The sequence below is a fragment of the Hemiscyllium ocellatum genome, chromosome 3, assembly GCF_020745735.1.
Source record: "Hemiscyllium ocellatum isolate sHemOce1 chromosome 3, sHemOce1.pat.X.cur, whole genome shotgun sequence".
NCBI classification, from domain to species: domain Eukaryota; kingdom Metazoa; phylum Chordata; class Chondrichthyes; order Orectolobiformes; family Hemiscylliidae; genus Hemiscyllium; species Hemiscyllium ocellatum.
In genome coordinates this window covers 28,601,415-28,616,910 of record NC_083403.1, presented here as the reverse complement: position 1 = coordinate 28,616,910, position 15,496 = coordinate 28,601,415, and the positions used below count along the sequence as shown (strand labels likewise).

The following is a 15,496-nucleotide window of genomic DNA, read 5'->3' as shown; positions in this document are numbered from 1 at the left end:
TAAAACGTCCTCCAAAAAGCTTTATGCAACACAGACCTGGCCAACAAAACAGAAGATTCAGCCCAATCATTTCACATTTACTCTATCAAAACCCACCGTAATTTTAAAACTGGGAGGAAATTGAAATTGAGGGAAATCAGAGGAAAATTGAGAAACAAACTTGTAAGGACATCTCAGCTATCTGTAGGAATAAGAGGGTGATTATGGCAGGGGATTTTAACTTTCCAAACATAGACTGGGACTGCCATAGTGTTAAGGGTTTAGATGGAGAGGAATTTGTTAAGTGTGTACAAGACAATTTTCTGATCCATTTTGTGGATGTACCTACTACAGAAGATGCAAACCTTGACCTACTCTTGGGAAATAAGGCAGGGCAGGTGACTGAGAGTTAGTGGGGGAGCACTTTGGGACCAGTGACCATAATTGTGTATAAGTTTCAAAATAGTGATGAAAAAGAAAGGACTAGATCTAAAAGTTGAAGTTCTAAATTGGAGAAAGGGCAATTTTGACGGTATTAGGCAAGAACTTTCAAAAGCTGATTGGGGGCATATGGTCGCAGTTAAAGGGATGGCTGGAAAATAGGAAGCCTTTAGAAATGAGATAACGAGAATCCAGAGAAAGTATATTCCTGTCAGGGTGAAAGGGAAGGCTGGCAACTATAGGGAATGCTGGATGACTAAAGAAATTGAGGGTTTGGTTAAGAAAAGGAAGGAAGCATATGTCAGGTATAGACAGGATAGATCGAGTGAATGCTTAGAAGAGTATAAAGGTAGTAGGAGTATACTTAAGAGGGAAGTCAGGAGGGCAAAAAGGAGACACGAGATTGCTTTGGCAAATAGAATTAAGGAGAATCCAAAGGGTTTTTACAAATACATTAAGGACAAAAGGGTAACTAGGGAGTGAATAGGGCCCCTCAAAGCTCAGTAAGATGGCCTTTGTGTGGAGCCACAGAAAATGGGGGAGATACTAAATGAGTACTTTGCATCAGTATTTACTGTAGAAAAGAATATGGAAGATATGGAATGTAGGGAAATAGATGGTGACACCTTGAAAAATGTCCATATTACAGAGGAGGAAGTGCTGGATATCTTCAAACGCAGAAAGGTGGATAAATCACCAGGACTTGATCAAGTGTACGCTAGAACTCTGTGGGAAACTACAGAAGAGATTGCTGGGCCTCTTGCTGAGATATTTGTATCATCGATAGTCACAGATGATGTGCCGGAAGACTGGAGGTTGGCTAACGTGGTGCCATTGTTTAAGAAGGGTGGTCAGGATAAGCCAGGGAACTATAGACCGGTGAGCCTAATGTCGATGGTGGGCAAGTTGTTGGAGGAATTCCTGACGGACAGGATGTACATGTATTTGGAAAGGCAAGGACTGATTAGGGATAGTCAACATGGCTTTGTGCATGGGAAATCATGTCTCACAAACTGGATTGGGTTTTTTGAAGAAGTAACAAAAAGGATTGATGAGGGCAGAGCAGTAGACGTGATCCAAATGGACTTCAGTAAGGCATTCGACAAGGTTCCCCATGGGAGACTGGTTAGCAAGGTTAGATCTCATGGAATACGGGGGAACTAGCCATTTGGATACAGAATTGGCTCAAAGGTAGAAGACAGAGGGTGATGGTGGAGAGTTGTTTTTTGGACTGGAGGCCTGTGACCAGTGGAGTGCCACAAGGATCAGGGCTGGGTCCTCTACTTTTCATCATTTATATAAATGATTTGGATGCGAGCATAAGAGGTATGGTTAGTAAGTTTGCAGATGACACTAAAATTGGAGGTGTAGTGGACAGCGAAGAAGGTTACCTCAGATTACAACGGGATCTTGATCAGATGGGCCAATGGGCTGAGGAGTGGCGGATGGAGTTTAATTCAGATAAATGCGAGGTGCTGCATTTTGGGAAAGCAAACATTAGCAGGACTTATACACTTAATGGTAAGGTCCTAGGGAGTGTTGCTGAACAAAGAGACCTTGGAGTACCAGGTTCGTAGCTCCTTGAAAGTGGAGTCGCAGGTAGAAAGGATAGTGAAGAAGGTGTTTGGTATGCTTTCCCTTATTGGTCAGAGAATTGAGTACAGGAATTGGGAGGTCATGTTACGGCTGGACAGGACATTGATTAGGCCACTGTTGGAATATTGCTTGCAATTCAGGTCTCCTTCCTATCGGAAAGATCCTGTGAAACTTGAAAGGGTTCAGAAAAGATTTACAAGGATGTTACCAGGGTTGGAGGACTTGAGCTATAAGGAGAGGCTGAACAGGCTGGGGCTGTTTTCCCTGGAGCGTTGGGGGCTGAGGGGTGACCTTATAGAGGTTTACAAAATTATGAGGGGCATGGATAGGATAAATAGACAACGTCTTTTCCCTGGGTCTGGGGAGTCCAGAACTAGAGGGCATAGGTTTAGGGTGAGAGGGGAAAGATATAAACGAGACCTAAGGGGCAACTGTTTCACAAAGAGGGTGGTGCTGCCAGAGGATGTGGTGGAGGCTGGTACAATTGCAACATTTAAAAGGCATTTAGATGGGTATATGAATAGGAAGAGTTTGGAGGGATACGGGCCGGATGCTGGCAAGTGGGACTAGTTTGGGTTGGGATATCTGGTCGGCATGGATGGGTTGGACCAAAGCGTCTGTTTCCATGCTGTACATCTCTGACTCTATAAGTGAGGACTGCAGATGCTGGGGATCAGAGTGGAGAGTGTAGTGCTGGAAATGTATAGCCAGTCAGGCAGCATCCGAGGCACAGCAGAATCAACATTTCGGGCATACGCCCTTCATCAGGAATGAGACTTGTGGATCAAGGGAGCTGAGAGATAATTGGAAGAGGGGTGGGTTTGGGGTGAAGGTAGATAAGAGTGCGATAGTTGGATGAAGGTAGGGGTGAAGGTGATAGGTCAGAGAGGAGGGTAGAGCAGATAGGTGGGAAGGAAGATGGACAGGTAGGAAACGTCAAGAGGACAGTGCCGAGTTAGAAGGTTGGATCTGGGATACGGTAGTGGGAGGGGAAATGAGGAAACTGGTGAAATCCATATTGATCCCATGTGGTCAGAGGGTCCCAAGGCTGAGCAAGAGGCGTTCTTCCTCCAGGTGGTGGGTGGTAAGTGTTTGGCAATGGAGGAGGCCAAGGACCTGCATGTCCTTGGGGTTGTGGGAGGGGGAGTTAAAGTGTTCGGCCATGGGGTGGTGGGGTTGCTTTGTCCGTGTGTCCCAGAGATGTTCTGTGAAGCATTCTGTAAGTAAATGTCCTGTCTCCCAAATAACATTAAAACCCTCTATTCTATGTGGTCTATTCTGAGCCTTTTCTTTTCAAAAGACAAACCCGAACTGATCAATTTATTTTCTGATAGGTCCAATTTAATAATGGTGTATTATTCGCTTATTTATTCTTTGCAACTTATCCAGTTTTAAATAGCCTTCCAAAACTAATGGCCAGAACTGTACTGAGTGAAGCCTTACCAAGAGTCAATATGGAAGTTTAGCATAATGTCTCCAATTTTAATTTCAATCTCCTGAGAAATACTTACGAATGCTTTTTTGATGGCCTTACTAAGCCTCATTGTAGATCTTAGTCTATATTCGTACTTACAGATTCCATTGCTCTTTTTTAGATTCTCGCTTTTCCAAGTTAAATGTGACTTCCTTACTTTAGGAAAATATAATACTTCATAGTTCTTAATATGCCAATTATATACCTATTCTGGAAGTTTATTCTGTTCTTGTTATTGCTTGCAGTGCTCCACACTGTGACTATCCCTCTCAAACTGTTGTCTGAAAATTTAGAAAGTGTGTTTTTGAATCTAAAGAATTGTTGTGTCAACATCAATCGTGAAAATCAGTTGTCCCACTATTGATCCTTGTGGAGCCCCATCAGAGGAAGCCTTTTGAAACATTTGGGTGCTTGACAGGGAGATATGGAGAGGCTGTTTTCTCTTGTAAAACAGTCTGGATTAGAGGAAGTAATTTCAGAATAAAGGGTTGTCCATTTAAGACAGACTGTCCTTTTCTTTAAGGATAGTCAATCCATGGAATTCTTTACCACAGAGAACTATCAAGGCTAGATTGTGATAAAGTATGTCCAAGGCTGAGAGACTGATCTTTAATCAGGAAAGTAATCAACAACAATGGAGAAAAGGAAGGAAAGTAGAGCTGAGATTGATCAGATCAGCCATGATCTCATTGAATTATGGAATAGACTTAATGGGCTGAATGGCCTAGCTCTACTTCCAAATGTTCTGGTCTTAAGGCCCCACTTGTCCATTTCTGTCTCTCTGAATCTCTGATTACCTCACTTGTTGTTTTGCATCTTGCAGCCAGCTAACTATCCATTCTACCATTTATCCCCTGACTATCCAGGCTCTGACCTTGTATAGTGTGTGCAATGTGGAACCTTATCAAAGACTTTTTGGAAATCTAGATAAATAAAAATGAGATCAACTGAAACATGCACGAAAATGATAAACATGTTGGCTGAGTTCAAATATGGATGAAGCTACAAATTCTGTGTTGCCTTCTCTCTTACCTTTTCACCTTTCTCTTCTGGCTCATCTTCGTTTAGAAATTCCCGCTTAGGATATGGAATCTGGTAACCTGCAAAGACACTAAAGTTTTTTTAAAAATTGTAAATTTGCAAGGGAAAGGAAAGTAAAAAATATAAACCACTGTTATTTAAAATGTAAATATAGACATAAAATACCTGTTAAACAAGATATTCAAATATCTGTAATCACGTCAATTTAACTACCTGTTGCACTACACAGTTACAGACATTGCTATGCACTAACAATAATAATGATGTTAAGATAAATGAAAGTGAAAAAGGCACAATAATATATCTTAAAACCAAGAAACTCTGAACTTTATTACTGTCACATAAAAAATGCAATCTTAGCCTATTTTCAACTACACTATAATCAGAACAAAGCTTTAAATTTTGATGGAATGAACACGAGCAGACTGAGCAAAAGCTATTGTAATGAAGACTGAATATATTTCATTATTGATAACATTAAATCAACTTTTCATTTTCAGTTGTCTAAATCTCTACATGTGCTATTAATAGGGAATGTTTGTGAGCAAGGAGATCTCATGCTGAGGTCAAGTATTTCCTACATGAGGAAGAGAAGGAAGCCTGGGTTACAGAAATAATATAGACATAACAGAAATTATGGATTCAATTATTTGCAGAGGTGATGGTCTAGCTCAACAGCTGAAAACTAGGAAAAGGCCTGCCTCTACCATTCCAGAAAGTCATGGCTAGATTTTATAGTTTCCAAGCAGTTAGTTGCCTGAAGTTGGGATTTCAGTTCTCAAAAGGGAAATGTCCCACCTCAGTGAGCTACCAGCCAATCAGATGGTTATCAGCTCTCTAGTCCCAGGAGCACTGCTCAGCAGTGGCTACCGCTGGATTGTAGTCAACCCCTGCAAGTCGTGATGCTCAAGGTCATACTTCAAGTTAAAGGAGAAGCCTCACTGCAACCAGTCAGGAAGGCCCAAGCAAATAGTGGCGTGGGAGGCCCTTAAGTGCCTACTAGTTGGTGACTCAAGGGTTTCAATTTACACAAAAACCACATTATCTACTCTGCCACTGGTAATATATACCAGAGGGGGTGGGTAGGTGTCCCTACCAGGTAAAAACGAGGACTGCAGATGTTGGAAACCAGAGTCTGGATTAGAGTGGTACTGGAAAAGCACAGCCAGTCAGGAAGCATCTTAGGAACAGAACCATTGCACTCAAGTGGGAGAAGTTGTGAGAGTGAGATAAGAGTAGGAAGAAAGTAGAATGATGTTATTGTCTGCTATGTAGCTGACATCTTTCTAATATTGACCATTTTGCTAGCTTTAAATAAGACCTTGGTTATTCTTCTAGAATATTGGAATAAGAATTATAGAGCCTCTAGGTTTATATCCAGTTTATACACTGTTAGTTATTATGATTGGCTGTTTACTCTAGAAAAACAATAAATTCAAGTAAATTTATTATCATATAAAATAATGAAAGAGTACATTATTTCAGTCTGACAGATCATGGAGGTCCCTGAGATAAGTTACATAATCATTCAGCCAGGTTAGATGCCAGACAGCATTTCTTTTCACAGAGTGATGGAAAAATCTTCCTACACAATAATTTATCTATATAAATACAAAGGCGATCCAAACAGTAGCCACCAGATTTACAAGAAATATTTGGGAATGTCCCACTTCATTGAAGAGTTCTAGAACTTGTTTGACTAAATTTGTGGATTGGTGAGGAATCTCTACATGAAGAATCAGAATTGTCAGTTTTATTCCCTACATTACCCATCACCAGCTTTCTCACCATGCCTTTTCTGATGATGGTGGCCCCCTGTTGGTGTATAATTGCATAGGTGCTGGTTTCCTTCCAGCACTTCACCCAAATGATTATTATTCTTGTTACAGCCTGTGTCAGCAGGATACTCAATGATAAGGACAAGTAAGCGATAGGATAGACAATCCTTTTCTTACTCAATACCAAACACATTAACTTTCCAAAAATAAAAAACATTGAAGAAGTTCCCGACCTTGACCTGGGACTCCAGTAGAGAGTTAAAACTGCAACCAATGACTCAGATGAACAAAGGCCTGGAAACGAGAACTGACACTAAATTTTCAGTAAGATTACTCATTGGATAACCTCAAAAAGGCATTGGAAAACGGTATAAATACCCAACATCACATTTGTGTAACACAATTATTTGCTTTTAACTTCTGTATTAATCTCTATTATTTTCCCATTCTCTTAATAAAAATTCCTTTCTGTGCAATAAAATGAAAGATTAGGGAGAAAATGTCCTTCACATCATATGGAATTCCTAAACCACAGGGGTTAAACATTAAATTTTACTCAATTTTGACACAAAGCTATTACAAACAATTTGGCATATTTACTGACATGTTGCTATTTGATATTCTCCTGAAATTGTCAAAAGTGAGTATTTGTGATCTATAGCATACAATGATGTGGAAATGCTGATGTTGGACTCGGGTAGACAAAGTTAAAAATCTCACAACACCAGGTTATAGTCCAACAGGCTTATTTAAAAGTACAAGCTTTTTCTTCATCAGTTAAGGAACAGCTTTGAAAGCTTGTGCTTTCAAATAAACATGTTGGACTATAACCTGGTGTTGTGAGATTTTTAACTTATAGCAACCCTAATGTTCATAGGAACAGGTAATGAACATTTACTGAAGGATCAACTACTGCATGCTTTTGGAAGCATGAACCTACATTGTCTTACAGTCAGTTGCCCAGGATTTCCATTTGAAAATGCTTATCCACTACACATTCTATAGACAGAGCAAATAACTCACCATCAGTCTCAGCATTGTCATAGATTCATAGAGTCCTACAGCACAGTGACAGTAGGGGTATGGATTTCTGTGACTACCTGGTCAGGTCCACGCCTCCCTCCAACCCACTCTCCCGTCCTGGCACGTTCCCCTGCCACAGCAGGAATTGCAAAACCTGCGCCCACACCTCACCCCTCACCTTCATCCAAGGACCTAAAGGAGCCTTCCACTTCCATCAAAGGTTTACCTGCACATCCACCAATATCATTTATTGTATCCGTTGCTCCCGATGCGGTCTCCTCTACATTGGGGAGACTGGACACCTCCTAGCAGAGCGCTTTAAGGAACATCTCCGGGACACCTGCACCGATCAACCACACCGCCCTGTGGCCCAACATTTCAACTCCCCCTCCCACTCTGCCGAGGACATGGAGGTCCTGGGCATCCTTCACCATCGCTCCCTCACCACCAGACGCCTGGAGGAAGAACGCCTAATCTTCCACCTCAGAACACTTCAACCCCAGGGCATCAATGTGGATTTCACCAGTTTCCTCATTTCCCCTTCCCCCACCTCACCCCAGTTCCAAACTTCCAGCTCAGCACTGTCTCCATGACTTGTCGTACCCGCCTATCTTCTTTTCCACCTATCCACTCCTCCCTCCTTCCTGACCTATCACCTTCATCCCCTCCCCCACTCACCTATTGTACTCTATGCTACTTTCTCCCCACCCCCACCCTCCTCTCACTTATCTCTCCATCCTTCAGGCTCTCTGCCTGCATTCCTGATGAAGGGCTTTTGCCCAAAGCCGCAATTTTATTGCTCCTCGATGCTGCCTGAACTGCTGTGCTTTTCCAGCACCACTCTAATCTAGACTCTGGTTTCCAGCATCTGCAGTCATTGTTTTTACCTATGGAATGCTTTGCCTGCAACGGTAGTAGATTCGCCAACTTTAAGTACATTTAAGTTGTCATTGGACAAGCATACGGATGTACATGGAATAATGTAGGTTAGATGGGCTTCAGATTGGTATGACAGGTTGGTGCAACATCAAGGGCCGAAGGGCCTGTACTGCCCTGTAATGTTCTATGTTCTTTAGAGACATGCCATTTAGCCGAAACTGGTCCATGCCAACCAAAGCATCCATTCATGCAAACCCCAATTCCCTGCACTTGGCCCATATCCTTCTAAACCTCTCCTATCCATGTACTTGCCTAAATGCATTTTAAATGTTGTTAATGTATCCGCGGAGAAAGTAAGGACTGCAGATGCTGGAGATCAGAGCTGAAAATGTGTTGCTGGAAAAGCGCAGCAGGTCAGGCAGCATCCCAGGAGGACCAGTTCCAATATCGTACAACCCAGATGATCTCCTTCTTCAAAAACAGCAATTTCCCCCGAGACGTGATCGACGATGCCCTCCACCACATCTCCTCCACTTCCCGCTCCTCCGCCCTTGAGCGCCGCCCCCCCCCCCCAATCACCACCAGGACAGACAGAACCCCACTGGTCCTCACCTACCACCCCACCAACCTCCATATACATCATATCATCCATCGTCATTTCCGCCAGCAGGGATATATTTCCCTCCCCTCCCCTATCAGTGTTCCGAAAAGACCACTCCCTCCATGACTCCCTCATCAGGTCCACACCCCCCACCAAACCAACCTCCACTCCCGGCACCATCCCCTGCAACCGCAAGAAATGCAAAACTTGCACCCACACCTCCCCCATTACTTCCCTCCAAGGCCCCAAGGGATCCTTCCATATCCGCCACAAATTCACCTGCATCTCCACACACATCATTTACTGCATCCGCTGCACCCGATGTGGCCTCCTCTATATTGGGGAGACAGGCTGCCTGCTTGCGGAACGTTTCAGAGAACACCTCTGGGACACCCGGGCCAACCAACCCAACCATCCCATGCCTCAACACTTCAACTCCCCCTCCTACTCCGCCAAGGACATGCAGGTCCTTGGACTCCTCCATCGCCAGACCATAGCAACACGATGGCTGGAGGAAGAGCGCCTCATCTTCCGCCTAGGAACCCTCCAACCACAAAGGATGAACTCAGATTTCTCCAGTTTCCTCATTTCCCCTCCCCCCACCTTGTCTCAGTCAAATCCCTCGAACTCAGAACCACCTTCCTAACCTGCAATCTTCTTCCTGACCTCTCCGCCCCCACCCCCACTCTGGCTTATCACCCTCACCTTGACCTCCTTCCACCTATCGCATTTCCAACACCCCTCCCCTAAGTCCTTCCTCCCTAACTTTTATCTTAGCCTGCTGGACACACTTTCCTCGTTAATGTACCCGCCTCAACCACTTTTGCTAGCAGCTCATTCCACATGCGTACCACCCTCTGTGTAAAAAAGTTGCTCCTCAAGTTCCCTTATATTCTTTCCTCTCTCACCTTAAACTGATGCCCTCTAGTCCTCAATTCCCCAATCCTGGGAAAAAGTCTGACTGCATTCACCCTATACATGCCTCTCATGGTCTTATACACTTCTATAAGATCGCTCCTCAGTCTCCTACACAATGAACAAAAAACAAAGAACTGTACAGCACAGGAACAAGACCTTTGGCCTGCCAAGACTGTGATGACACAACGATGCCTTTATGAACTAAGACCTTTTTATCACTACACAGTTTATACCGCTCTTTTCCCTGTCTAATCATGTATCTGTCAAGATGCCTCTTAAAAACTGCTGTTACATCTGCTTCTATCACTTCCTCTGGCAGTGCATTCCAGACACTTACCACCCTCTGTGTAAAACATCTGTCTTTCACGTCTGCTTTAACCGTACCCTATTTTACCTTAAACCTTTTTTCCTCCAATAACTGATATTTCTACCCTGGGAGAAAGGCTTTGACTATCCATTCTTTCCACACATTTCATAATTTTGTAAACTACTATCAGGTCATCCCTCAGCCTCTGAAGTTCAAGTGAAACAAACCAGGTGTATCTCCTCATGGCTAATACCCTTTTCTGTACGCTCTCCAAAGACTCCACATCCTCTGGTAGTGTGGCGACCAGAACTATACACAACTGTAACATGACTTTCCAATTTTTGTGCTCGATGTCCCAACCAATGAGGGCAAGCACACGATACACCTGCTGACCACCTTATCCACTTGTGTTGTCATGTTCAGGAAAATGTGGACCTGTATGCCTGGATCTCTCTGTATGTTAATGCTTCTCTGGGTTCTTTCATTTACTATATACGTCCCCCCTGCATTAGACATTCCAAAATGCATTTGTCCAGATTAAACTCCATCTGCCATTTCTCCGCCTAACCACCCCAACACACACAAACGAAGCTGCATCAGGACACTATTCAAAAGGGCCACAACACACTGCAGCACACCAGAACTGCAAAAAGAAGAAGAGGAACACTTATACAAGGTATTCGCCAAAAACGGATACCCGCGCAACTTCATCAACAGATGCCTAAGAGAAAGACCACGGAACGAGGACATGCCACAACCCAAAGGACTAGCCACACTACCATACATCAGGAGCGTTTCTGAACTGACAGCCAGACCACTGCGTCCCTTAGGACTCATAACGGTACACAAACCAACAGCCACGCTCAGACAACAACTCACTAGAACGAAGGACCCGATACCCAACATGAACAAAACTAATGTAGTGTACAAAATACCATGCAAGGACTGCACAAAACACTATACAGGACAAACAGGAAGACAGCTAACAATCCGCATACATGAACATCAACTAGCCACGAAACGACACGACCAGCTATCCCTAGTAGCCACACACACAGACAACAAGCACCATGAATTCGACTGGGCCAACACCACTATCATAGGGCAAGCCAGACAGAGAACAGCCAGGGAATTCCTAGAGGCATGGCATTCATCCACAAACTCCATCAACAAACACATCGACCTGGACCCTATATACCAACCACTACAGTGGACAGCTGAAACTGACAACCGGAAGCGGCAAGGACAGACCACTATAAATACCGGAAGAAACATCAAAGGAGCGCTTCGCAGGAGGCTCCAAAGCACTGATGCTGTCACCTAGTCAGGGGACGCAACAAAAACTTCCAGCTCGGCGAACAGAACCACAACAACGAGCACCTGAGCTACAAATCTTCGCACAAACCTTGAACTTTTACATCACTCTCTACCATGCCCGAAACATATAAATGGTGAAGTACAGATCAGACGTCCCTGACAAAATCCAAAGCTGGTATGATTAGATTAGATTCCCTACAGTGTGGAAACAGGCCCTTCAGCCCAACAAGTCAACCGAAGAGCAACCCACCCAGACTCATTCCCCTACATTTACCCCTGACTAATGCACCAAACACTACAGGCAATTTAGCATGGCCAATTCACCTAACCTGCACATCTTTGGACTGTGGGAGGAAACCCACACAGACAAGGGGAGAATGTGCAAACTCCACACAGACAGTTACCCAAGGCTGGAATCTAACCTGGGACTCTGGTGCTATGAGGCAGCAGTGCTAATAACTGAGCCACCGTGCCGCCTATATGGTATGTTAGGTGGAATCTGCCACCAAGCAATTTCTGACAGGAAAATCGGCAAGGGCAATGACAGTTGTCTGGTGTACAGGAATCCATTTCTTTAAGTTCAAAGAGACAATTGTGTGATAGAGATCTTAAGAGAAGTCCAGGTAAAATAACCCACAAATAAACAAAAAAAAACAGGATTCCAATTTACCCTAATGATCACATGTATGCAGCAAGTCTAACGTTGAAATAATAGTAATAAATATTCTAAATAAGAGTCATACTGGATTTGAAACATTAACTCTGCCTCTCTCCACAGATGCTTCCAGACCTGCTGCCTTTCTCCAGCATTCTGTGTCTATTTCAGATTTCCAGCATCCGCAATAATTTGCTTTTATTTTAATAAAAATCACACCCTCAATTTTAAAATGTGTTATTGTCAAAAATAGCATTCATCTGTACTGGTAGCTGGTGAGCGTACATTATAAATCTTGAGTTTTTTTTAATCCCATGTCTAGATTTTCCTGTAATTTAGCAATTAATTAAAGATTACACTTTAAAGTTAAGACAAGCTACGTTTTATTGTAGCCTTAAATGAGGGGTATATAAGCACTAAGAAAAGCAGTGCGTATTTAAATAATGGCTAGTTTAAACCAGTCTTTTGAAGCTTCAGTTGTTCTTCAAAAGTATAAACGTTGGTCTCACTAAATGCTACCTTGTCTGCAATGGTGCAGGTTTGGTTCTCCAGAGTATAAAGTGGGAGTTTGGTGAGTTAGAAGAAGTTTGGGGAGGACGGTGGAGAGAATTTATTCAGTGCGTCCAAGAGGGTTCTTCCTCTACTATTTTCAACCTCCTGTAATTAGCTCTTAACTCAGTACAAAGGAAAAATGTTGATTGAAGATTACAGACAAGAATTGTACTATTCTAGTTGTAAAATACAGCCTTTAAAGTTCTGGGATACTAGATCAGCACTGCTAAGTAGAATGTACATCCTGAAGTATGTGAAGTCATGGATATAGCAGATCTGCAAACAAACACGTCTGCAGAAAAATGTCATGACTGAGCCCTGGGTTACAGACTCTGAAACTTTAGAAGTAGTTGCCAGAGTCACTGTTTATTTCCCTCCCCACCCCATCTGTGTTCCACAGAGACCATTCCCTCCATGACTCCCTTGTTAGGTCCATGCACCCCACCAACCCACCCTACATACCCAGCACCTTCCCTTGTCGCTGCATGAGGTGGAAAACCTGCCCCCACATCCCCCCCCCAACCTCCGTTCAAGGCCCCAAAGGATCTTTTCACATCCGGCAGAGATTTTCCTGCACATCCACCCACCTCATTGACTGTGTCTGTTATTCTTGGTGTGGTCTCCTAAACATCGGGGAGATAGGACACCAACTTGCGGATTGTTTCAGGGAATACCTCTGGGACACATGCACCAAACAACCCCATCATTCTGTGGCTGACCACTTCAACTCCCCCTCCCACTCCCCCAAGTACATCCACCGTGAAATCCAAGCCACCTGACAACTGGAGGAAAAATGCCTCATCTTCCGCCTTGGGACCCTTCAACCACACGGCACAAACATTGGTTTCACTAGTTTCCAAATCTTCCCTCCCCCACCTCATCCCAGATCCAATCCTCCAACGCTGCACTGCCTCCTGTCCATCTTCCTTCCCATCTATCCCCTCCACCCTCCCCACCAAACGAACACAATTACCCCAGCATCATCCACCTATAAAACTTTGGTTAGACCGCACTTGGAATACTGCATCCAGTTCTGGGAGCCCTATTATAGGAAAGAAGTGGATGTTTTGGAGAGGGTTCAGAGGAGGTTTACCAGGATGCTGCCTGGACTGAAGGGCTTATCTTATGAAGAGAGGTTGACTGAGTTCGGACTTTTTTCATTGGAGAAAAGGAGGAGGAGAGGGGACCTAATTGAGGTAAGACCTAATTGAGGTATACAAGATAATGAGAGGCATAGATAGAGTCGATAGCCGGAGACTATTTCCCAGGGCAGAAATGGCTAACACAAGGGGCCATAGTTTTAAGCTGGTTGGAGGAAAGTATAGAGAGGATATCAGAGACAGGTTCTTTACAGAGTTGAGAGAGCATGCAATGCGTTGCCAGCAGCAATTGTGACAGCAAAGTCATTGGGGACATTTTAAGAGACTGTTGGACATGCATATGGTCACAGAAATTTGAGGGTGCATACATGAGGATCAATGGTTGGCACAACATCGTGGGCTGAAGGGCCTGTTGTGTCTGTACTGTTCTATGTTCTATCGCCTTCCCAGCTACCTCCACCCCTCCTCCTATTTATCTTTCAGCTCCCTTGGACCCCCCCCCCTCCCCATTCCTGATGAAGGAGTTAGGCACAAAACACCAACTCTACTGCTCCTCGGATGCAGCCTGACCTGCTGTGCTTTTCCAGCGTCACACTCTTTCAGAGTCATTGTTGTGCATTGCTTAAGCAGAGGAGAATGTAAACAATATGTATTGGGAGTGGTCACACTGTAGATTTCTCCACCTCCTGATGCTGCCTGGCTTGCTATGTTCTTCCAGCCTCCTGCTTGTCCACCGTAGAAAAGGGACAAAAAAACCTGCAGTTTGCATCGCTGTCCCCACCAACCCCCAGGAGAAAAGTCACCGCCCATTTTAATTCCCTTTCCCAATCCCTTTCCGACATGACCATCCTTGGCCTTCTCCTTTCCCACAACGAACCAACTGCAAATTTGAGGAACACCTCATCTTCCGGCTGGGCGGCCTACAGCCCTGAGGACTCAACATGGAGTTCTCCAATTTCAAATAACCTCCCTTCCCTTCCCCCAAGTCCCTTCGCAACGCTCCCCCACCCCACACTGCTCCCAGCCACCAACCGATTTCATTCCTCCCACTGACCAACCAGGTCGTACCCTCTGCCTGTCTTCACTATCCCCACTTCACCATCCTGCCCCCGCCACCCCCTTTATCTGCAGCTCCCCCAACACCCACCCACCCAGCCCTGAAGAAGTGTTTACACCGCATTCTTCCAGTCTCCTGCTTATCTACCATAGAAAATAAGCAGACAGACAGGTTCAGGGAACTTTTATACTATCTCAGTTACTAATTGGCATTCCATTTTGGATACTAGTGAGGGCAATGGTTCCCTAGGAAAGTGCAGCTAGAGCCACCATGGTAGCTTAGAAGAAGAATAGAAGAGCAGTAGAGTCAGAGATTCTATAATCAAACGATCAGACAGCTGTTTCTGTGATTGTTGACCTAACTCCAGGGAGTTATGCTGACTATCTGGTACTAGGTAGGGTAAAGGATGTTATGGACCAGCTATGGACATACGTCTGTGAGAGGGTGAATAACCAGAGATCATAGTCTATGTTGGTACCAATGACTTGAACTGGGAATGGGAAGGAGCTCCTTAAAGCAGACTTCAGGAAGCCATGTGAGAGGTTAAAACACAACTCTACAGCAGTAGTTTTAGGATTACGCCAAGTCCAATGTACTAGTAATCAATATTGAGAAATAGGATTAACTGTTACATCAAAAAGGTACAGATTAATCAAGGTTAGTCAGCATGCTTTTGTGAGGGTAGGTCATGTTTTACATATTTAATTTGATCTTTCAGAAAGCAACAAGGAAGACTGTTGAGGGTAGTGAAGTGGATGATGACGAGATTGATTTTTGT

The 15,496-nt window shown here is 44.0% G+C and overlaps 1 protein-coding gene across 2 annotated transcripts in view; it reads right to left on the bottom strand.

Moving 5' to 3' along the window:
• Window positions 1–15,496, bottom strand: part of cdk19 (cyclin dependent kinase 19) — a 170,821-nt gene that overhangs the window by 19,693 nt on the left and 135,632 nt on the right. For both annotated transcript variants that reach the window (XM_060856275.1, XM_060856285.1), the window contains one exon: window positions 4,523–4,601. In XM_060856275.1, the coding sequence (XP_060712258.1) occupies window positions 4,523–4,601 (79 nt within the window). The remainder of the gene's footprint in view (window positions 1–4,522; window positions 4,602–15,496) is intronic.